We start from the raw sequence: 23898 nt of genomic DNA, 5'->3' as shown, positions 1-23898 counted from the left end.
TTACTGATAAACAAGCCTGTTTCTCTAATTCGGGGGGGGGGCTGGATCAAGCCAGAGCAGGACACTTTTGACAGGTGGGCAGAGCCACACACCTGTCAATCACCTGATATATGACATCAGGTGATTCAACTTCAAGGGAGAACTGTGAGTCCATAAAGTCATTCCATGTTCTTCCTTTGCAGCCCTGATTTGAATTCAAGCCACAGCAGCAAAGAATCCTGCTGTATGCAAACCCATCTCTCTGTGGGTATAGCCTCCACTTGGGAGCATCGACCAGAAGATCCTGAGTGGAACCAATTTGAGCAGGGCTTGCATTTAATGCAAAATTCAATTTTGGGAGTGTACTCTAAGGCTCCCAATTGCTCCTTTGCAGCTGCAGCTTTACCTGCCCCACACCTGTTGTATGATGACAGGTGTGTGGCATGTGGGCATGGCTGGGGGAAAATAGGACCCATGTCAGGCTTAATTTGGCCCTTGGGCTGGAAGTTCTGTATGCCTGATTTAATTATACATAAATAGGTGTCCTAGATACTTTTTCAAAATTGGACTTTTTCAAAATTGGACTTGCCTACAGCTGATGCTAGGAAACTCTCTTTAACATGTCCATTCACTCCTATGGAAAATCTTAATGTATCAGATGCCTTATTATGTACATACATGGAACATCACTGTTACTTGCTCTTCCTTTGATTCATGGACCACTTGTAGAGGATACTGCAAAGAAGAATTTCAGGTACAGGAAATCTAAGAGTAAATAGTACCAACACTAGAGCAATAGATTTGGTGGCCTATGCAAGCATGTTGGAATGAATAGAGGAGAGTGAGGAAGCTTATGCAAGTCATCTTCCAGTAAAACTTTTTACTGGGGTTAACTCTTAAAAAGGTACCTTTTTGCATCAAATGCTAAAGAATGAACTCCGGTGATCAAAACACAATATGCACTGTTCTGTGGCATGCCAGTGACTAATGCAGAAGTCTTTATAAGTGAATGAGTCTCTTGAAGCCATTCAAAAGATAGTCAAAAGCCACTTGCTCTTTGTGGGACTATATTACGCAGTGTCTTAATGTTGTGTGTGTTTTCCTCACGTATCAAATTCCATGGAAGTAACAGCCAAACTTTTCCTTTCATTTCCTTGCCCCTCTGGTTTCACATCGTGGAATAACTTAATATCCTCTCTATTTGCTTCACAGAAAAGGTGAAGCCTTACATTTGTACATCATACTAGAAATCAAAGGTGCAAAGAGTTTCTAATATTTTAAAAGACTGAGCACAATGCAGCTACAGCAAAGCGCTTTTCACTTAGGCAATTGGGCAGAGTTATGCTTCAGATTTTTCCATTTCATTCCTTTATCACAAAATGCAAACTAGTGTCGGTATGTTCTTAAACGAAAATAAGCACAATACAACATATTTAAGTCAGAATTGGTGTATTTTCTTTTCAGGTTTGTAAGGCATATTAAACAACTACAATGATTTTTTGTGCGGTTTAAATTATATAGACGTCTGAAGATGAGGGGGGAACAGAAATATTTCTTTCATGCATACTAAAAAGTCAAATTCAGCATTTAATCTTGGTATTGTAAAATAGTTCACTCTATAGATTGGGAAAAAATTGCAGGATTTAGCACTGTTTACATTAATCACAAAGAATGTGAAGCATGCTACACAAAATACATTTTCATGATTATACAGTACAGAAGTAATATATCTTTAAAATAGAAAATCCACACTGTTGTAAAATTGGTAAGAAAAGTAGTCATCTTCTTGAGATGAAATATTTTCCTATTCTAAAAAAAAGTTCAGCTTATCAAATATACATTTTAATCAATCTTATATGGGGACAACTATACAGAGGAACTGATAGATGCTACACTTAGTGGAGAGAATTCCTAGTAGCCACAGTATAATCCAGTAGGTTTTGTCTGCTGTTGTGGCTCTTTTGTTCCTTTACACTTTGAACATGAACTTTCAGAAACATCACAGTAATAAAACATGTTTTCTGCTAATCAATGTATATTTTTCAAAGACGTCCAAATGAATCCTGCTCCTAAAACAAGGATAAAGGGACCTCCTCTTCCTCAAAATTGAACAGCATTTGTGAATTTTATAAAACAATGAGGCGAGTAGGAAGAGACCCCATTTCAATAGCCTGAGGAAATGTTTTCATTTAGGCCAGGTTTACCCATGCCTGTTCATCACTTGATGACTGCAGCATGTGCTATTGAGCCATCTCAGAGCAATACCATGACGGAGGTTCCACGTCATCTGAAGACAAGAGGTTTTTTTTAATGCATTCAGTTCACAAACTGTGTTTTAAATTTTCAAGTGTTGATTAATCAAGCAATGTACATGCACTTCTTAATAAGCCCTTAACCTCTGGTTTTCAGAGTGCCTTACTAAGGAAGACCTCATTAACTTCAAGTAAGCTTGAACACTTCAAGCCTTGGAGCAGCAGGGTGGGATTCAACAGCTATGAATTGCACAGTCCCTGCAGAGGCAAATCTGGTACAGCACACAGAATTTGCCCACAGCTTTGTAGCTGAGAGGTGGAGCTTCAGGAAGATGGAATGTATTTTTTTAACAAAATTTGACCCAGCCCTTTTATTTGTATTCATATGATATAATCTGTTACTTTCTATTATTTACACAGGTGAGTACAGTTTGTACACATGTTGTGTTGTGTTTTTGTCACATGGATCTTGTGAGACAGAATGAACCGATTTCTGCTTTAAAAATACTTCAGTTGCTGAATACATTTGGCAATAGCTTAGAAATAAAATAAAAATTGTGACACTGACATCTGTGAGAAGCAGAAATCAGAGGTGGGAGATCAGCAACTTGTGTGGTAGGCATAGAGAAAGGGCTTAAGGCTCCTAAATCTGTTCAGGGTATCACAGGGAACCCGTGATAAACCCTTCTGAGTATCCAGTCTGACTTCCTTTCACCAATAAATGACCATCACCACACACAGCACCTGAAATTAGATGTAGGAGCTTTGAGGACAATCTTGGCTCATGGATAGCTTTGAGCTATGGCATAGCTGTTTTTAGATATTGTAATGTTGCTACAGTGGAATGTTTTCTGACATTGCAGTGCCATTGTTCATTTGTACATATGTCCCAGCCTAAGTAGTAAGAAGCTGATGCAACAAAGCTTAGGGCTGTAAGCCACACAACATGTAAACAAGTCATTTGCAGCATGCCGGCCATAATGTTGAAGGGGGTCTAGAAGCGTATGATACAAGCCCATGGCTTAAGGGCAGAGATACAAGAAATGGCACATGGTAGACTAGATACACTGCAAATTCCCCTGAGGTGACTGCCCCTCAAAACAGTACAATCCACATTTCTTAAAATCCATAGGTGTTCTCCCATTGACCAACCAAAAACAGACTTTATCTAATTCTCTCTGATAGGGTGATCAATGCTTACAGAAATACATTTAACTATTGTTTTGAAATTTTAAAGCTGCAATTACTATGTAATCTAGATTCTAATATTGCTGCAAATGTTTTGAGTTTTGTTCTATTGCCAAAAAATAATACATATATTTGCATGTGCGCATGCGCATATGTGCAATGCGACAAATGTACAATTATACTATACTTGAATTAGCAGATTAATAAAATAATTATTTCACAAGGATTGGCCAGTTTCATAACTTGAAACTTTGCAGCAGAGCAGACTCTTCATTTTATTCTTGAGGTTTTCCTTCTTTTTAAAAATCAAGCTCACTGAAGATATATAGAAATAGAAGATTCTTGATTTATTTCATTCTTTTTGCAACATCCAAATAGGCAAACTCTATTTCCCGATCTGCAGGACAAGTATTTGTGAACTCGTCTCTCGCATATGCATTGTTCAAATATCTCCAGATTCCAGTCATTTCAGATGGAAATTCAAAATTTCTGTATTTCTTTGCCACAACCTAGCAGAGAGAAAAGGAAATCATCATACACGTGGCAACATCACAGTTAGATTACACTCTATATGAAGATGCCTTTGAAGATGGCTCAGAGGCTCCAGTTGATGCAGAATACTGCTATTCTGATTCTGCAGGGCATAAAACAGAAGTCACATTCACTAATTCTTCAAGATCTACTCTGGCTGCCTATAAGCTTATAGCCTACTCCAAGGTATTGATGTTGACTTAAAAGGCTCTAAATGGCTTGGGAACCAAGTACCTGTTTGAGCAAGCTTCCCATTATGTGTCAGCACAGCAACAAAGATTTGTAAAGGTAAGGTAAAGGCAAAGAACCCCTGGATGGTTAAGTCCTGTCAAAGACGGCTATGGGATGGGGCACTCATCTTGCTTTTCAGGCCGAGGGAGCCTGAGTAGTGTTCAGGATAGCAACCCATGCAAGCGCCTTCTTCCTTGTGAAACTTCCTACCTCTGGGGATACATTAGACATCTTCTCTAGATTAGTTATCTAGATTGTTTAAGATGGACCTTTTCACATAAGATGGACCTTTCTCAAATCCTTGTGAGAGTGTGAACAAATTAATTTACTGAACAGTCCATTCGAAATACTGTGTTGCTGTCATTGGTGTTAAGGACTTTGATACCTTATTCCATACATTTTATTGCCTTCTGGTTCAAGGGTAAACAAGCACAGTACGGAAAGGAAAATCCAGACCTTGATGATATGTAGTTTTGGCAAGAGATTGCAGTCTGCTAGCGTGAGCTCATCTCCATCTAGGAATTTCCTTGTGGAAACAGTGAGTTCTTCAGTACTATAGGCATCGATTTCTTCAGGCAAGGGGGCATTTAAGTAGTTATTCAGTTTCCTCAAAGCCTTAAGCAATGATTTTTCCAAATCTAGAATCAAAGAAGAATAGAATAGAATAGAATAGAATTCCTAGCAGAGTTTGGAAATCTGTGATGATTGACATGTGGCCCAAACAATACCCACCAGGAAGAAGAGGGAAGTAGCCACATGTTCAGGAGGACCTCAAGATTTGGAGAAACAGAAAAAATATAGAGAGACAATGAACTCAAATGTTTAACCTACCTCCACCCTCAATAGGACAAACTGGCAAAAATGTATGTTTGTGTGTGGTGTGTGTGGTCATATACAGTGGTACCTCAGGTTAAGTACTTAATTCGTTCCGGAGAGCTGTTCTTAACCTGAAACTGTTCTTAACCTGAAGCACCACATTAGCTAATGGGGCCTCCTGCTGCCGCTGCGCCACCGGAGCATGATTTCTGTTCTCATCCTGAAGCAAAGTTCTTAACCCAAAGTACTATTTCTGGGTTAGTGGAGTCTATAACCCGAAGCGTCTGTCACCTGAAGCATATGTAACCCGAGGTACCACTGTATACAAAAAGGGCGGGGGAAAGCTCCAGAGATCAAATCCAGACTGTGGAGCCACTCATCAAAGCTCAGAGCACAAATTGGATTCAAACTACAGTGGTACCTCAGGTTACAGACGCTTCAGGTTACAGACGTTTCAGGTTACAGACTCCGCTAACCTGGAAGTAGTACCTCAGGTTAAAAACTTTACCTCAGGATGAGAACGGAAATCACTAAATGTGGCGCAGCAACAGTGGGAGGCCCCATCAGCTAAAGTGGTGCTTCAGGTTAAGAACAGTTTCAGGTTAAGAACGGACCTCCAGAACGAATCAAGTTCTTAACCTAAGGTACCACTGTATAGTGGGAGCAGGGAGGCAGGGATGGCTCTGGTTGATAGAGGAGGAGGCAGGAGAAAGAGTTAGGCGGTGGGAGAAAGCAGAAAGCAGACTGATACTGAACAAAGATGTAGAAAGGACTGAGCACATGGAGGAAGTGTGGGTTTTTTATGGGGTATGAAGCATTAAAAAATACACCTCATGGACAAACCCCACAAGAATCAGCCAAATGTTTCTTGATCATGCTTGATAGTCATGAAATGTTGACTGTCATTTAGAACAGACAAACAGAAAACTGAAGAGGGGAGGCAGAATGGAGTATAATATTTTGGAAGAGGGTATGGCTGGCTGGCTGGCTGGCTGGCTGGCTGGCTGGCTGGCTGGCTGGCTAGCTGGAACCATAAACAAAAGCACTCCATACTGCAACATTTTGTCGCAGGTCTAACTTTTACTATTAAAAAGAATTGTATTAACACAAAAAGTCATTTTGATACAACAAATAAACATCAAACCTATCCAAACAGTGGAGTCCTTGAGTAAGCTTCTTTCATTCACATTAGTTAGGATACATGCAATAATGTTTTACAGGTATACATGGAGCAAACATATTTGATATGGCTATCTGCAACAAGAAGATAGGTCAGTGGGGAAAGTGTTTGCTGTAACTCTGCAATATACAGTGAAGACATGGTCTATTTCCTTGTATCTGCATATGTGCAAACAGTTGTCATTTAAACAGGCAATGAACTGCGACACGATTTTGGAAAGTTGGCATTCACAGGCAAATTATCTGCATTTGCAGAACAAATTATGTGTGTTCACTCATTGCACGCTCATAGAAATCGGCAGTTCATTTGTTTACAAAGCCACTTTTTTGTTTTGTCTAAATAAGTTGTCTACCCATATCCCCCCTATAGTTTAAAAACTATAGAGTCCAATTCCCATCAGCCCTAGCCAGCATGGACAATGGTCAGAAATTATGGGAGCTTCAGTCCAGCATCTAGAGGGACATAAGCCAGCCATCTCTGGTCTAGAACACTAGAACAGTGGTTTTTACCATTCAGAATAAAGCTTGCAGTCTACAAGGCTTAATACTTGCTCAACAAAGGCATGTTGGAGTAAATACCACAAGCTTGCTATATATTATACTACCAACATTACCATATTGGCCTGAATATAAGCCGCACTCCCCCCCCCCCCATTCCAACCATGAAAAGTTAAAGTGTGACTTATAATTGCGACCTTACAAAAAGCCTGATAACACTTCTGAAAGAGACATACAGTGAAAACCCCACACACACACACACCTTAACTCTTGCTAGAGCCCTGGCAAGCACACCGGGCAGTGGGATGGCGAGTGCCGGCGGGGGCTGCTGCGGTGGTGGCACCATGCGATCCCCCTCTGCTGTGCGCCCTCCACAGAATGTCTCTTTTTTTGTTGTTAGAGAGCAAGGGGGTGCCCACCCAGTGGGGGGGGCAGCCAGTGGCGGGTTGCAGGTGCCTGGGCGGGCCGCCACCTCTGTCACCGCCCTATGCAAACTTCCCCCCAGCTGCACCATATAAGGCTGGCACTTCGGGGGAGTGTTGGGGCACCTTCGGCAGCCCCCCATCATTTCCCAGTGCGCCGTGCGGGTCCTCAAGGGCCACAATTTTTTGCTCAGACCATGTGGGTGCCACCAATTTTAAGGGAGGGGCTTATATTCGGGTATTGTCATTTTTTCCTTTTCCCTACCCCTTGAATTTTAAAGGTGCAGCTTATATTCGGGTGAGGCAGTACGGTACTATTTATACTAAAATGATACTGGACAGCAAAAGATAGCACAAAATGGCTTACGCTATGACATATATCACTTATGAAACACTAATTATTCTAATCAATTTCTATAATAATGCCAGTGAAAGCTGCCTGTTTTTCCTCCGGAATTGTTTTGACAGTATTAGCAAAGGGCAGTACTATTGGAAAAAGGAGAGAGAAAAGAAGGTAACATCTATGAACTATAGGTGTATATAACTGATTCCCCCAATTGAGAGATCCACCAGTACCATTCTGACTGCAACAGTCACAACATCCATCACCATTGTCAGCTCAGACATGTGTACATGCTTAGCAACAAATATAAGGCAGGAAACACCGACCTTTGACAAATGGCCAAAAGTTAATGTAGGCATACAGGGAGCCAAAGGCATTTGTTCACAGTAACAATACAAAGGTTTTAATACTTACTTTCATTGGCATCTTTTCTTGTGTTTTTAATGAACGCAGAAAATTTAGCAAACACATCGTTTCCTGCAGAGTAAGATTCCAGATGATTTGGTGCAAGTTTGGGATATCTGAAGAATTTAAGACATAATAATTTAATCCTAACTCAGCGCTTCTAAAAAATTTACTTAGGAGGTTCCTGATTGGGCTCATATTTCAATAAGACTCAGCTGTGACAATCATATATATTAATCATATGTTAACTACCTTATTTTTTTCCATTCCATGGTCTTTATAACTTATTGATCTAAAACAACAGCCAACACATATTCCGCTTCCATTGAATACAGCATAGCCAAGTACAATACCTTGGAGGTGCTAATTTTTCTTCTAGGAATTCCTCGATTTTATTCACATCAATTTTCACATCACCGTCAAAAGTCATAAATGGAGGATTTGTTCCTGGAGCTAGCTTCTGTAAGTCTGCAGGCTTCCTAAAATGAGACAAACATTCTTTTTTAGAAGAAACCTATCCTGCTAGATAAACCTTTCTTTTTAAAGTTAGCAATCTGATTTGGCATTAAAAATATTGATTTCTGAGGCTGCACTCCTATGCAGCAATAATTTCCATTGACCTAACCAGGGCTTACTTCTGAGAATATATGTATATATGTGCTCTGAATGTCATACTACTAAAATATACGTTTTGCAGGATGGAATAATAAGATTTAGCAATCTGGAGACAATGAAGTGTGCTTAAATTCAGTTGAATTTAATATGCATATAATATTTACTGAGAACTTAAATTCCATTGCTTTAAATTGGCCTTTTCTGCTCCATTTTCTTTGACTGTATTCAGCATGAGAGTGGGGAATAATTTTTTGTCTCATGCTCTTTTTACTTTTGATCTGTAAAAAAGGGATGTTGCCAACATTATAAGATTTTCATCAACAAATGTTGCAAGAAGAACAGGTGCTTTAGTCAAATTGAGCTGCGAATGTGAGCTACACAATTATGAGAATAAAAGTTGCTGGGATCCAAATAAAAGCTAACAGCACATTTCATCCTCAGAACTGCTTACCCTACATTCCTAGCTCAGTTTGAAAGTAAATCAAAAGAAAATGTCCAAGTCAACTCCCCAATCTCCAGGACACCCACAGAATTTGGTGTCAATTTTATACATCAGTTTAGTTTTCAGTACACCACTCCGATATTTTATAATGGTTCATGTATCCAGTGCTTTTTTTTCTTAAAAAAATGTTTAGGGGTACTCTCATTTTCCAACTCATATTGAAATACTGCCCCTCAATGAGGCCAAACTTAGATTCACAAAATATTTAGGGGTATGTGTACCCCTGCATCCCCCCAGAAAAAACACTGTGTATATCCAAAGAAAAAATATAAATAAATAAATGTTTCTCAGAGTAATTAGAGATGAGTGCTCCTAATGTAAGGCTTTCAAAGACTTTCGGTTTTTATTTTAAAAATGAAAATGAAATATAACTCACCGTTTCAAATCCACAGTGGTAACATTAAATATGACACCCTTTAACCAGAGAATCATGAAGAGGCGCTGAGAAAATGGACAGTTTCCAATACTCTCCCCATCACTACCAGCCTAAAACAAATAACACTATTTTTAATTAAACAATGACATTAGTAATTGTTGCCAAAATGCAAAAGTGAAAGCCCTGCAATAAGCAAATACAATCTAACTGAAATAATTCTTCTCAAGTATTTTGGGATGGTTTCTTTCCACCTTTCCTTCAGTCATGCAGTGATGAAACCGCAGTTGCAAACCCGTTCCCCCACAAACTCTTGCATTCCTTTGCATCTAAATAGAAAGCAGAAATCCAAATATGTTTTATACTGTTTTGCATTTTTTGTACCTTAAAAGCTGCAATTGATTAACTTGAGTCCTGAATGGATGTCCTTGTCAGGAAAACTTGGCAACCCCAGAAGATTTTCTTTAGAGAATTCCTCTTCCAGTTAATTGCCATTTCATATTTACTTATGTCAGAAACAAAAATGTAAAACCCCATTGCTTAGGACTTCTTGGGTGTTAGTGTCTTCTGAATTGCAACCTATTATCAATAAACACTTTTAATAATAAAGTGGCAGCCGATGTAGTATTCCTAGGGTAACAGAATAGTCTTCTCAAAAGAAAGACTATTCAGATTTTAAAACTTTACAATGAAATTTAATGGATTAAAGAACGTCACAGTCAAGATCCTGTTTCCATTAAATATAAAGGTTTAAAGCTTGGCTTGCTCTAACAATTTGTTTCCCCCAAAAGTTAAATCATTACTGCCAAAGTGCTAGCTTGATTTTTCTCTAGTCACCTTGGAGACTGTAAATTTTAGAGAGTTGCAATCATCAGTCCCTACTTTCCAGGCCAGATACACAGATGAAGAATGTGTTAGCATGAGAACTGCAGAAACAAAGCAGTCAATGGATTCATTAATTCATTTCTAAATTGAAAAGACAAATAATGTACAGTCTAGTTACTGATACTGACTCAGCATCAATTGCCAACAAGATATCTTGTCTTAAGTAAGAGATGCTTGGATGCATTCTGAGGTGTTGTAGCATGGACTTCAAAAATTACTCAAGCCTGCCTCAGCATAGAATTTCAGTCTTTCTTGGAAAGCATTTAATTTCCACAGCAAAGTTTCTCCATTTTGATTTCTTGATTTAATACAATACAACATATAAGTGATTTATATTTGTGTCTCAACAGAAAGGGATCTAAATGAAATAGGCAGGTTGGGTCAAACAAGTTTTGGACTTTTAAACAAACCCTTATGCTATTTCAACTTTCAAAAGCAATTAAATGTAATGTCTGCACTACAATTTATGAATTGAACTGTGATTAATCAAATCATGCATTTTTATTAATCAAACACTCAAAGTTTATTAAATGAGAAATGAAAATCCTCAAGGTTTCTTGAATCAGAAAAGAAAATATCAATATGTGCATAAACAGTTTCATTCACTTTCCTTTTGAGCACTCATGTCAGGAGTAGGGAACACAATTTCCTTCCTGTCAAATCACTTGATGCCACAATGACATCGGTGATTTGCCAGAACTTTAAAAAGTCCTCCACAGTGCCTTGCAAAAATCCTACTGCACTGCTGATCACAGGCTAGAAGTCACCACCTGTCAGGTGATGAACAATGACTTCAAGCCAGGTTTGCTTAGTGATCAGCTGTGCAGTTGAGCTCTCCATAGGAGCTCAGCCACACAGCCAATCGCTGCAAAAAGGAGGCTTGAAGTCTTTACACAGGAAACTCTGCTGTGCAGCTGTTCCAGCCACATCTGACATCACATCTGACATGGGTATGGTCTGGGGAAAACAGCCTTCTGGGACAAATTGGGCCTGCCCAAATATGCTCACAGACTGGAGGTTCCCCCACCACATGCTGTATGCTCTCACCATGCTTCCATGACTGGCTATGCACATAGTTGGTACATTGCCCCATAGAGGTGGAATTCAGTGCATGGAAATTGGTACAGGATATACTGTGTGCGGGTAAACAAGAGAACCAGCATAGATGGCTCCATGTGAAGTCAATTGTTTATCCTCCCTCTGAGCCACTAATTACTATCTGCTTCTGAATCCTACTGTGACCGTGCAGTCCCATCAAATTACCATGTGTGGAACTAGTCGTATACAGCCCCCTTTGGTATGTGGGTGTCTCATTCAAGACTCATCAGTGCAGCATCTATGGGTATAATTATGGAATAGAGGTAGGCAAATGGTTCCAGGAAAATAACCATTATTAAACTACATCCTGCAACTATTTTCATTTATTTCATTAGGGTGCCACTAGCAGCTACATGAATTCACTTCTGTAATGAGTTTAAGTGGATCATTGATAGGTCTTTTATAAAAGTGTGTTATTAAAAAGCAATCCAGCCAAAGTAAAGCACATCCAATCTAACCAGTTTCAATGGAAGAATTAAATGCAAAATCAATCCCCCCCCCGAAGTAAACTGGATTTAAATCTGCTAGACTCATGTGTATTGTGCACAAAAGTTTTCTGTGTCGTAAAACAGAACTTCAGTCTTTGCCGTTCTTGAAAATAGTGTCTTCATTGAGTGAGGCAAACCCAGCTAACACCTGGATTTTATAAAAGTGTGCCACCTAGTGGTGCTGTAATATCTAGAATGTGCTGTGTAGTATAACTTTTACAAGCACCTTTCACTGTGGAGAGAAACATAATGCATCCTGTGTAAAAGTATCAGGGTTATGTCTGGAACTCATACCTTAGACTTAACATTGATGTTAGTTAATATTGTTTATTTTGTTATTCATAATGTTCTTTTCTATTGAGGATTTATTTGGTTGTCAAGTTAACAACCTTAAGTACTTTTTAATGTAAAGGTGGTATACAAATGAAATAAATAACCTGCACTCTATCTATCTATCTATCATCTGTCTGTCTGTCTGTCTGCCTGTCTGTCTGTCTGTCTGTCTGTCTATCTATCTATCTGTCTGTCTGCTCGACCACTCCACAAGTTTTTATTTAAACTTAAATAAACCAGAACTTTTTACCTTATTAATAGGCCCTTGAATGGCACAGTTTGAGAACTGTGGCAAAAGAGCAGCAGGGAAGAGAAACTCCTCTTCCTTTTCTTGAACTGCATAAGCCACATGCCCCTAATATAACCTGTATCTGCCCCTTCCGCTTGTGAGGTAAAAATCCCCCTCAGCCCTCCATGGCTCAATTAGCCTTAATCACTAGCTAAATATACACACCCAATGGAAAACAGAGGTATATTTCTCCTACAAACCTCACAGCATTTTTTTCAGAATTAGTTTCATCTGTATTTTTATATTTTCAGACGTAAAAAAAAAAAAAAAAGAAACAGTCAAAAGCCTGATACGGAATGTTGTTTGATGTAGCTGGCACTTTTGGCTACTTTGCATATTCCTTTACAGGTCACTGGATTAAAGGGGTGATATTCTTAGCCTACACAGATCAAAACTGAATTGTTCTTCCTCGTAAATTCTGCTGAAAGATCCAGTTCCTTCTGCACTTTCCCCCTTAAACTGAGTAGAACAAGGTCAGAAGTACACAAGCAACGAATCAAATTCTATTTGCTATTTATCCTTTTGCAAGAATTATGGTTTCAAGGTGCCAATGCTATTTCTAATCCGTATTTAATAACATGGCAGGAGACCAGCTGAACACTGTACATCAATAAGCAGGGGGGAGAACTTTATAGCCTTGTTAAATTCTTAAGGGGAATTATTTTAACAAAAGAGCATTATATTCTGGAACACATTATAGGGCTGGGAAAAACAGATTAACTGGTACTTTAATTACACATCCTGTTTTATAGTTTAACATATGATACTTCACATTTCGTATATTTCTCACTCCTCTAAATGGAAGACACATTTAAAATAAAAAATCTATAACGTACCATGAACAAATACTTTTAAAAACATGAGAGGGCATTGGGAAAGCTTGGCAGGGATTAGATGGAGAAGGAAGCAATCTAGCAGTGTTAATCCTAATTCCTGTTTTGGGGCCAAATGGTGAAGTTAAAACATGAAAAGGATTGTTCTCTCCTTTGTGGGCAGGATTTGTTTATTTTTAAGTTAAAGATGGAAAATACCTTGGGTGCATTTTGTGAATACTGTAAAGGACTTGAATAAGTGGGGGGTAACCACCTTTCGCCATGAGAAACTTAAAACCTTGGTAAAAGTTTGGAAAGTGGAACCAATGAGAACAGCAGTAGAGTAGTGCACAGAATAACATTGCTTAACACCACTGCTGTTAGTGGGGCTGAAAATGAGCAGTGGTGAAGTCATGTCAGGAGAGCAGAAGGACTTGTCTTATGTGAAATTCAAATCTTCCTCAGATTTTCCCCCAGAACCTGTTGCAAGCATCACTCAATCTAAGGGCAAACTAAGGTGGTGAGTGTTGACAAAAATGGAACAAAAAAATGGGGATACTGAGAAACAAAAATGTTCTAGAATGCTCTGGGAAACTCCAGGGTTTGTAGAAGTACCCCCAACAAACTTCCACAAAATATTAAAAGCTCTAAGGGGAACCCCAAAACAACCAAATGAGGACTGGGGATTTTCCACAACTGTGCAATGTTGCATGTCGATTTGTAAAAGAAAAATGCATAGCCAGGCTGGGAATGGCCTGCTGGAGGGCATGGCTTGTTGGCTTGAACTTGGAACAACAACACTTCAAGGAAATTAGAATGCCATGCAACATTTTTGCAATATCTGCAATATTATACAAGCAAAAGTGGTGGACTCAATGGAGAGCCAAACATACTGCCCTGCTTTTCCCACTCCATTCCGCCATGGCATCCAATTAACCCTGAACTCAACCGCAGCACCCCTACATAAGCATATAAATTACACAGCACTTGGCATGGGCGTCTCTCTCTGTGTCCTTCTTCTTCTTCTTCTTCTTCTTCTTCTTCTTCTTCTTCTTCAGCCTCATGCACTTAGCACAGTGGTGTCAACTGTGCTCTTGAAAACTGTGGTGAAATGGTCATGGTGAAAAGAGTGAGCACTTTGCATAAAGAGCCAGGCCAAGCACAAATACAGCAGACTGCCAACACCTCTCTTCTCAGAACCATTACAGGTACCCCACCACACAGCGTTGGTGTCAGAACCCAGCATACTTGGTCTTTTCCTGGTGTTCATGAGCCCCAGCAGGGTCCACCAGGGTTGGAAGGTGGTGCGCTCTCCTTCATTAGAAGTTTTAAGGCAGAGGTTGGGTGACCATCTGTCATGGATGCTTCAGCTGAGATTCCTGCATTGCAGGGGGTTGGACTAAAAGACCCTAGGGTCGCTTCTAATACTATAATTATATGATTCAATGGATGCCCCCAAAACAACCTAATGACACTTCACACAGTTTCTTTATCATTGCCTGATCATTCTCCTATGAAAAAATGATTACAATCCTAATCCACTAACATTGGCCGGTATAGTAAATAAATAGTAAATATAGTAAGTGGCAAAACTCAATGCATTTCTGGGGCATTTTATGCCACATGTGATTTTGTTTCTTTCCAGAAGGAAAACAGTAACTACTAACTGGCTGAAGTTTGCAGGCATGGTACAAGCAACATTTATCAGATTATTACCCTCTGTAAGTATTTTCATAGGGGAACTCTCTTCTTCATTGTTACTGAATATAGTCTAGAGGTGGGTCCTCACATTCATAAGAGTCTTCCTGCCTATATTCTTGGCTGTTTCTTGGATGTCAAGTCACAACAGAAGGCAGCCTCCTGTACAGCAGCACTAATGTCTTGTGTAGCACCTGTCGTAGGGCGGGACCCAAGCTCTGTTGGAAAGATACAACTGTGACTTTGAATTGGAGTTGCAATTATTATTCCCAGGACCACCACATAAGAAAAACAAGCTAACTAGCAGCTGAAATGATCATTTGGTAATCTATTCGCACATAATCTCTTCACTCTTTCATCAGTACAGAAACAAACATTAGCAAATGGAAATGTATACAGTACTTTATCGCATCATGGGATTTTATTATCAGCACTAAAATCAGATAACCTTCACATGCTATAACACAACTCAAAATAACTTGGTTCTAAGAACAAGAGCTGTATGATTCCCTCAGATCATCAGACATTAGTGACTGGAATAGGTAGGGCTGCATGGTTCTATAGTGATGGCCTACTGCTCTCAACCTTCCCCCCACCCCACCCCATCCCATATCTCTCTGGCCACTCCCTACTGTGGAGCTGGTAGCCCCTCTCCCCTGGGATCAATAGTGGAAGTTCAATTCCAGTGACCTGGGAAAAAGGACATAGGCAGAAAGAAGAGTGGAAGGAATGCTGTGGTGGAAGAAGTGGTAGTGTGTGGCATCATGAAGGCAACCAAGGGAGCTGAAAGGATAGAGCAGATTTTGAAGATGTGCAGAAGGCTGCAAGGAGAAGGTGATGAAGGAAGTAGTCATATTACATGAGCAGAAGTTTATCCACTCAAACAGTTGCAGCACTGGACACCAACCAACCAACCAACCAACCAACCAAATAAATAAATAAATAAAGCAAGCAAGCAAGCAAGCAAGCAAGCAAGCAAGCAAGCAAGCAAGCTATAGGAACCAGCCACAGGGGCTTAATAACACAGTCACTTGAAGAGTTATGAAAGGAATTCATAATTCCAGCTTTTCCTAAGCTGTATTATAGAACCATATGTTTTCTGCCTTCTCTATTTAAAAAGCTGCTAAAAAGATGAGTTCAGTAATAAAGAAAGCTTTTTTGATATGTTTTTCACACACAAAAATCATGAACTCCATTCCAAGTTCTAAATATAATACTTTTGATAATTTTTCCAAGATCCAAAGTAAATTCATAGTAATCTGGATACATTGAATGTGTCTGTATACCAAGTGAGACTATTTGTCCCTCCATTTCAGTATCAGCTACACTGACTGGTTGTAGCTCTCCAGGGTTTTGGACTCAGGGCTTTCCCAGCTCTACCTGAAGATGCCATGGACTGAACCTAGATCATTTTTCTTGTCAGACAAGTGCTCCACTACTATGACCCTTCCACAAACATTTGAGCTTTCTTTACATTTTATTCAACTTCCATTTAAAATAACAAGGGATGCAATCCCAGTTCTACTTATCTGGGAGTAAGCATCTAAGTAGATATCATTAGAGCTGCAGTGCAAGTCACTGATGGTGACCGTGTATGAACCCTTCCTTAATAAATGACAAGCAGGGGTCATTAGTGTAGTGTCAGCAGAAGCAATGCTGCATGTGAAGCCTCTGGCTGACCCCCCCCCCCACTCACTGCCCCCTTTGTTCATGTGATGGTGAATGTGATTACCCTTTTCTTCCTCGAAAAGTACATAGAGCTAAAGCAGGAAGTTGAATCAGGGACACTCTTTCCCGCTTCATCATTCAGATCTTTGTGCTTTTAAAAGCTCAGATTCATTCTACTGGATCTGTTAACCAGTTCACTTGGGAAAGGGGTGTTTCTGTACACATGCTTTCTTTCTCTCAGGTTGGGGCTGATTCAGGGGAGGGGGATGCCCACAGCACTCATTCAAAAATTTAAAAGATGCCCAATGACCTAGAAAGATTGGTGATTCCATCAGTAAAGCAAGCAGGAGAAGAATGCTTGCAAATTAAATTAAATTCCATAGATATAAAGCACTAGAGAATAAACTCCAATAGAGTATGCCACTTGAAACATTTTATAGTAGTTCAGTTCTGGTTAAAGGAGTTATTTATGAGTTCCTGCCATTTCCCCACAAACAGAGGCTGCAAGCAACCTTCGTCCCAAACCGACAAAGTATACGCCTCAATCCCTATGGCTTAAAATCAACTGCACTCTGTTACCACAGTCTCACAGTGGAGAAGATGGGTTTCCCCAGCTCTCAAGAGAATTAGCAAATGTTCTGCTGCTCCCATAGTGGTGTCCTGGTTTTGCATTTTAAAAAAAATCCATTTACCTTAAGCAAACCTCAGAGGATCTGCTTTGCTATGGATAAGCATGCAAGCTTATCTGAACTTCCCTGAACTTCTTTAGTAGCAAAGGGACTTTCTCATTTCACTTAAGGAAACACTTGCTTAATAAGACAAAGACCAAGTGCATTGACTTTTAAAAAAACTTATATCGAATGTTAGTGCTGTAACAGATGAAAATGAAAAACAACAGTTTGATAGAGCTATTTTCCGCCAGAGAGGAGGAGAACCAGGGAAATTATATTTGTGGACAGGGAGAGAGGTTTAAAAAGGCTGTGGGCACACTAGAAGATGACTTGGTGGTATAGCTCAGTGGGCAAAGCATGAGACTTCATCTTAAGATTGTGGGTTCAAGCTACATGTTGGGCAAAAAGATTCCTGCACTGCATGGAGTTGGACTAGATGAACCTCATGAATTCTATGATTAATTAACTTAGGCTGAAAAATCAAAGAGTTTCTATTATTAGCATTGTAATACATTGAAATAATGGTTCAGTCCCAATAGGAAATTTTATTATATTGGCCCCTAATCTCCATATTTAGAATTGCTTACAATTTCTCAAATTGATCTGTTAGAAACAGATCAAGTATTTGGAATACAGTGCATAATCCTGTTTAGAACATTCTCCTGAGAAGAGGAAAAGCCTCCCTCTGGCCTTGAGGGCCTAACCTTGCATTATCTTTTCACCTGAGCCATACTTTTATCTCATTTGGGTTTGACCATTCTTCTAAAGCAAAGTAGTTGGTCATCTACATTTATATGTTGTTTGCTAATAAAGTTCGAGATCAATTTACATGAAAGTTTGGACTGGACATGAGTTTTAACTGAACTGGATAGATACATAGATGAAGAGGTCAGAACAATAATCTCACTAGAGCAATTGTGGAAGCAAAGGACTTCACTGGTTTAAAAACATATTTGGATAGCTGTATAAAGGACAGGATATTGGGTTATCTTCTTCTTTGGGAGATACCCATACCTTAAAAAATTAAATCAGGCAGAGTGAAATTGACCCATTTTTTTTAATGTTGTGGCTGGATTTTTCTTGCACTCTTATTCTTTTCTCAGAAATATTTCTGCTGAACACGGTTGCATAAAAAGAATTGCTAACCAAAAACCCGAACATCAGGTGCAAATAACCAAAGCCAAAATAGACCAAAGAATCCTGAGGAGCAGTAGCAGTGCTTAGCAGGCACCCATGATTTTAGGCAAGTTACTCCTCTCATAGATCAACAAATATTCATAATAAAGTACAAACTCTGAGTGACCCTGAATACATTTTCCTATTAACTGCAGTCTCCTTTAATGACGCGAGTGTGCATATTTACAAGATTCCCTGCAGAAGCATATATCTGCCAGTTTATTTTAACCTTTCATAAGCAGTTTATCCATATCTTCAGGGATGCAGAATGTGGAACAGGGGTGGCGAACATCAGGCCCAGCGGCCAAACTGCAACCCTCCAAACCTGTCTTTCTGGACTTCAGTTCTCAGGCTGCATAGGCCCTCTCCCCAGGCTACATGCTTCCCCAGCCTTTCTCCACACCTTCTGCAAGTGCTTTTGCCTGGCTGCAGCTGGAGGGAATCCTTGGACTGTGGTAATGCCTTTTGCTGGCCTGGAGGGAAGTGTGTATAGAAACATCTGACTTGTGTGTCGCTGGAATGCCGCTTACTATACAAAAGTAGATGCAGCTATTGTTCCACCCACTTTTGCCCCAGAGCGCCATCCACTTTTGCTTCTGGACCTCACCCATCACTGGCATCCAGCCCTCATAGGTTTTCACACAAAGGAATGTGGCCTTTGAGCTGGAAAAGGTTCCCTTTGTAGTCCTGAACCTCCTTTTTTATGCCTATCTTTTTCCAGATCTGGGATGACAGTAAGCACCACCACAGGGCTGCCAAGACATTGTGCCGCCTGAAATGTGGAACAAATAGCACATATTCCATGTACAGTAGCCAAACAGACTGACAGGTGAATCTTATGGCCACACTGGTAATAGGACAGCCCCATCCACTGCATCTGAGGCAGGATGCTACTATTCAACTTTCAACAAATAAACAAATAATAAAATATTGCAGCTGCTCCCTCCATGTATCTTATACCTGAGTTGCCCTGCACCACTCATTTGAATTTTGCTGAAAACCTTAAAGGCCTAATGATAGGTTACATACATAAGGAAACCCTCTGTTGGGAAATTGTGGGGGGCGGGGAATAATATTGAGCAGAGAAGCAGTGGGTGAGGAAAGAGTTAGGCACACCTATCCCCACAGTTTCACTGCTTTAATTTCTCTGCTCTAGCCATTTACAGTGGTACCTCGGGGTAAGAACTTAATTCGTTCTGGAGGTCCGTTCTTAACCTGAAACTGTTCTTAACCTGAGACACCACTTTAGCTAATGGGGCCTCCCGCTGCCACCATGCCGCCAAACGATTTCTGTTCTCATCCTGAAGCAAAGTTATTAACCCGAAGTACTATTTCTGGGTTAGCAGAGTCTGTAACCTGAAGCGTCTGTAACCCGAGGTACCACTGTATTTGTTTTATTGCCCCTTGAATATGGGTTTAATGTATAGTGCTACCCCATATGTCACATAGGAGGAAGAAAAAGAAACAGACAAATCTTACAAATTGTAAATTACAAATTATATTGTAAATCCCTATCCCTACCCATCATTATTGCACTAAATTAATGTATAGACCCTGGGTTTTATTTTAGTGTTTATTAATGTTTTGGTTTTGCTATATTCAATTTTGTTGTTTTAATTAGATATATTGTAAACAAGCCTGGGATCTTAATTGATGAAGGGGGGTTTTAAAATGAAATAAATAGTTTACACAATCATAACCAGAAATCTGCTTGCTTTTTCAGTAACTTGAATGCTTTGTATGGCTCTAAGATGTAACATGGCAAGCTCTAAACTTGACTTGTTTTGTTTACAACTTCTGCACTGTCCATACCAGGATAACTAAACTTTCAAGTTGTCATGCATGTACAGGCCCCAGAACTTGGGGGGATTTGTGGGTAAATAAATGAATGCAATGTGTGATTTTTCAGTTGTCTGTAGTGGATCTTATTACTCATGATTTGATTTCCCCATACATATGTCATACATACATACATACATACATATATATGTCTCAACAGCTTCTGAAAGTATACCCCATTGTACTTCAAAAAAGATGCACTTGTCCTAACTTTAGAAAATGCAAGGGACTTAGATACTACAACTACAGTATCAGCAAAAGCCATAAAGTTCAGTACACAAATGGTAAACCCCAAACCTGAATGCGTTTTCACTTAAAAAAACCCCAACACATTCAGAGTGAGGTGAGGAAAGTTCAAAGTATGTGTAATGTATCTTATTACTGTACTCTTCTACTTCTTGCTAGCAGTGTGATACATATCATTTTTCAATTCTACAGTTTGTAAGGAAAGCATTACTTTTCTGAGCATGATGCAGCTTCATAGCATGTCCCTATTTAATCGTGAAGTCAAAAGTAGATTTATCTCCGAGTTTAATACCCAAATCATCTTAGTAAAACTGGATTTTCATCTGGCTGATTTAAACAGCACTAGCTTAGCCAATGTACTTTATAATAGCCAGAGGATCTATGTAGCTTATATCTGCAATGGAATCTTGTATACAATGTGTTGAGGCAATTTACCATATGTAGTGGCAACCCCTGGGAAACACATAGGCTTTTAAAAGTAATTTCTGTTGGCGGGAAAGTTTGTGAGCGCTCTTGGGAAGATTCTTAGGAAGATTTCACCAAGAGAAATTGTTCCAAAATGTTTGCTTTCTGTCTTCTTGATCAGGAGCAGCGATGGAAGCAATACTCCGGATCACTTCAGAAATGATGATTTAACTTACTGTAAATCACCCTGTTGCACTCGCAAGGGTAAATTTTCCAGTGCATGTGTAGTGGGATTCTAAGCCATGCTCACCGGCATGAGAAGGGAGCTAGGGAACAGCGGGTGCGAAGCCCCAAGCTGTCGATTTGTGCGCAAAGTCTTGGACTGCATTTCAAAGCAACTATTGGAAATCCTGCCTTAACTACCCCTATTCACTTGGCCTCACAACCAGCTCGCTTTCCAGGCGACTGTGCCCTTACCTTTACGAAGAGGGAGATGTCATGCTCTTGCGCCTCCTCCACCGGCGCGGCGAGTGGGATCTGCTCTTCTGCCGCCGCTTCCTCCTCCTCTTCCTCCTCCTCCTCTTCCTTTCCCTGCATGCCATTCACCCCGAGCGCATCCTCGGCCTCCGCGGCCCCTTCGACGGCTCCCTCCGCGGAATCGTTCTGCAGGTGGTTAGTGCTTTCATCAGCATCCTCTCGCGCCGGCTCCGTCGTTCCCGAGGCCGGGGGAGCCTCCTCCTCCTCCTGGGCGCCCGCCTCGAGGTTTCCCGGGGCTTCGCTTTCCTCCGCGCGCGCATCTTCTTCATCTGCCGGGGTTTCCTCGGGCGCTTCTCCTCCTCCAGCATCCAGTTCCCCCTCAGCGGGAATTTCTCCGCTTGGGGCTTCCCTCTCTTCCCTCAGAGTCTCTTCTTCTCCCGCGGGAGCCTCCGGAGGTTCCCGCTGCTCTCCCAACTCGGCCTCAGCCGCCTCAGCCTCTCCGTCGAGCTTTTCTTTTTCGCGCGCTTCTTCGCTCGTCTCTCCTCTTGCATCTCCGCCGCGCTTTTCCTCTTCCTGCTCGCTCTCTCCTGTCACAGACTCCCCTCCCTCTCCGACCACCGGCTGCTCCTCACTCGCGCCCCGACTCTCGCCCGGCTCCCCCTCTTGTTGTGGGGGCTCCTCTCCTTCAGAGCTCCCCTCGACCGGCCCCTCTTCACTCGGCCCCCTGGTGTGGAGTGACTCCCCTTCTTGTTGTGGGGGCTCCTCTCCTTCGCGGGTCTCTTCTCCGTCGACCGGCTTCTCTTCGCTCGCCCCCCGAGTCTCCCCCGGCTGCTCCCCCTCTTGTTCCGGCGACGCTTCTCCTTCAGGACTCCTTTCCTCGTTCACTGGCGCCCCCCGACTCTCGCCTGGCTCCGCCTCTTGTGGGGGCTCCTCTCCTTCAGGATTCCTTTCTCCGTCCACTGGCTCCCCTTCACTCGCCCCCCGACTCTCGCCCGGCTCCCCCTCTTCTTGTGGCGACGCCGCGGGAACTGCCGCTTCCTCAGCGTCTCTGCCCCCCTCAGTCTTTTCCTCGCCGGCGGCGCCCGCAGCCACCGGTGTTTCGTCCCGCTCTGCAGGGTGTCCGGCCGGACTCGCCTCCCCGCCCTCCTCTCCCTCAGGACTGGGGGGCGCCTCTCCATCTTCGCGGCTTTGCTGGCTGCTGAGGCTGCTTTCTCCCGTCTCGGGGCTCTCGCCTTCCTCTTCGCGGGCTTTCTCCTCAGGCGTTACGCGCGGAGCTTCGTCCTCCGCGGAGGTGGAGGCCGGGGGCTCCTCCGTGTCCTCCTCTCCCCTCTCATCCTCCTCCACTGCTCCGTTCTCGTTCCCGCCTTTCTGCCGCGCTTCTTCTTCGGCATCCGGGGCCAGAGCTGCCTCGAGCTGCCCCTGCGCCTCGGCCATGCCGACCTCCTCAGGGAAAGGGCGTTCTTGAGTGCAGGTGACAGGTGCGCGTCCCTGCGGACCAAGGGCGCCTCGGCTCTCACGCAGCTCCCGCTCCCGCTATGGCGACTGTGCCCTCCTCCCTGCGCTCACACTGTCGGATTAAGTCTGGGACTTGGCCAGCGACAAGGGTCACATTCTCGACTCCCCATCAGGGAGCACGCCGGAGCGGTGCGCGCATGCTCAAGCGCAACAGTTGAAGCTGGCCGTGCCCTCACCTTTCTTGCCTCGCCTGCCAAGAGGGTTTTGCTCCCCGGACTAAGAGAAATTAGGAGGACGATGGGAGTAACAGGGTCGGCCTGGACATCTAAGGGGAAGCTACCAGCGGTGCAAAGTGTAGGGGAATTCAGAGTAGGACCTCGGACAATATTGAGAAAAAAGAGGCCAAAAGGGAGAGACAGGAGAACAGGTGGCAAGAGGCTAAGAACAAAAGGAAGCAGATGGGCAAAACTGGGACAGGGGCTCAGGGATGCCTGGGCTTTTCTGCAGAGAGCTCCATCTACACCCTTGCTCCTTCTTTTGCTTTGTTGTTATTTCTACGTGTCTAGTTGATTTTGTAAAGCCCCAAACTGTTAAAGGTGGGGTTTTACCCTATTAAAACTAGATTAGAGGAACAATTTCATGGCATGTTCTGAAGGCTGGCTGGACAGCGCTTGCATGGGTATATGAATTTCAGTGCACACTCAACACGCGATGCAGTGTGCACTTCACTGTGCCGCCAGCCCAACCCATGCTGGGCAGCTTTGTGACAGTGTTGCAAGTACACGCAACTCAACCCACTGCCACTGTTGGCCAGTTTCTGAAATGCCTTATGGTTCAAAGCGGACAGGAGTTTACAAAGCAGGACCAACACACACTAATGTTCAGAATTTCCAGTTCTCTGTGCATGCAGTTTCTCACAGCAAACCAGTTGGGTCATTGCAAAGTGCCTTTTACTGCGGTGGTGGTTCTGGCTGTGTTAGTGATGGCGACATCCAGATTGTGAATGAACTTGGGATCAACTAAG

At 41.9% G+C, this 23898-nt stretch overlaps 1 protein-coding gene across 3 annotated transcripts; it reads right to left on the bottom strand.

Annotated features, from left to right (window-relative positions):
- Nucleotides 1-1583: 1583 nt before the first annotated feature.
- On the bottom strand, nt 1584-23076 carry CLIC6 (chloride intracellular channel 6). 3 transcript variants are annotated; one of them, XM_028727122.2, is made up of 6 exons: nt 21420-23072; nt 9338-9447; nt 8198-8323; nt 7854-7960; nt 4638-4819; nt 1584-3928 (listed from the first exon to the last, which is right to left on the bottom strand). In XM_028727122.2, exons 1-6 carry the CDS (start codon nt 22851-22853, stop codon nt 3767-3769), a joined length of 2121 nt encoding a protein of 706 aa, XP_028582955.2. In that variant the 5' UTR covers nt 22854-23072; the 3' UTR covers nt 1584-3766. The 3 variants fall into 3 exon arrangements, with proteins under 3 accessions (XP_028582955.2, XP_028582956.1, XP_077783449.1); XM_028727123.2 differs by lacking the exon at nt 21420-23072 and adding an exon at nt 9776-10314; XM_077927323.1 differs by lacking the exon at nt 4638-4819 and having other exon boundaries at nt 3766-3928; nt 21420-23076.
- Nucleotides 23077-23898: the final 822 nt, after the last annotated feature.

This window comes from Podarcis muralis, chromosome 4 (genome assembly GCF_964188315.1).
Source record: "Podarcis muralis chromosome 4, rPodMur119.hap1.1, whole genome shotgun sequence".
Lineage (NCBI taxonomy): Eukaryota > Metazoa > Chordata > Lepidosauria > Squamata > Lacertidae > Podarcis > Podarcis muralis.
The sequence above is the reverse complement of the archived record's forward strand: the minus strand, read 5'-3'. Positions and strand labels throughout refer to the sequence as shown.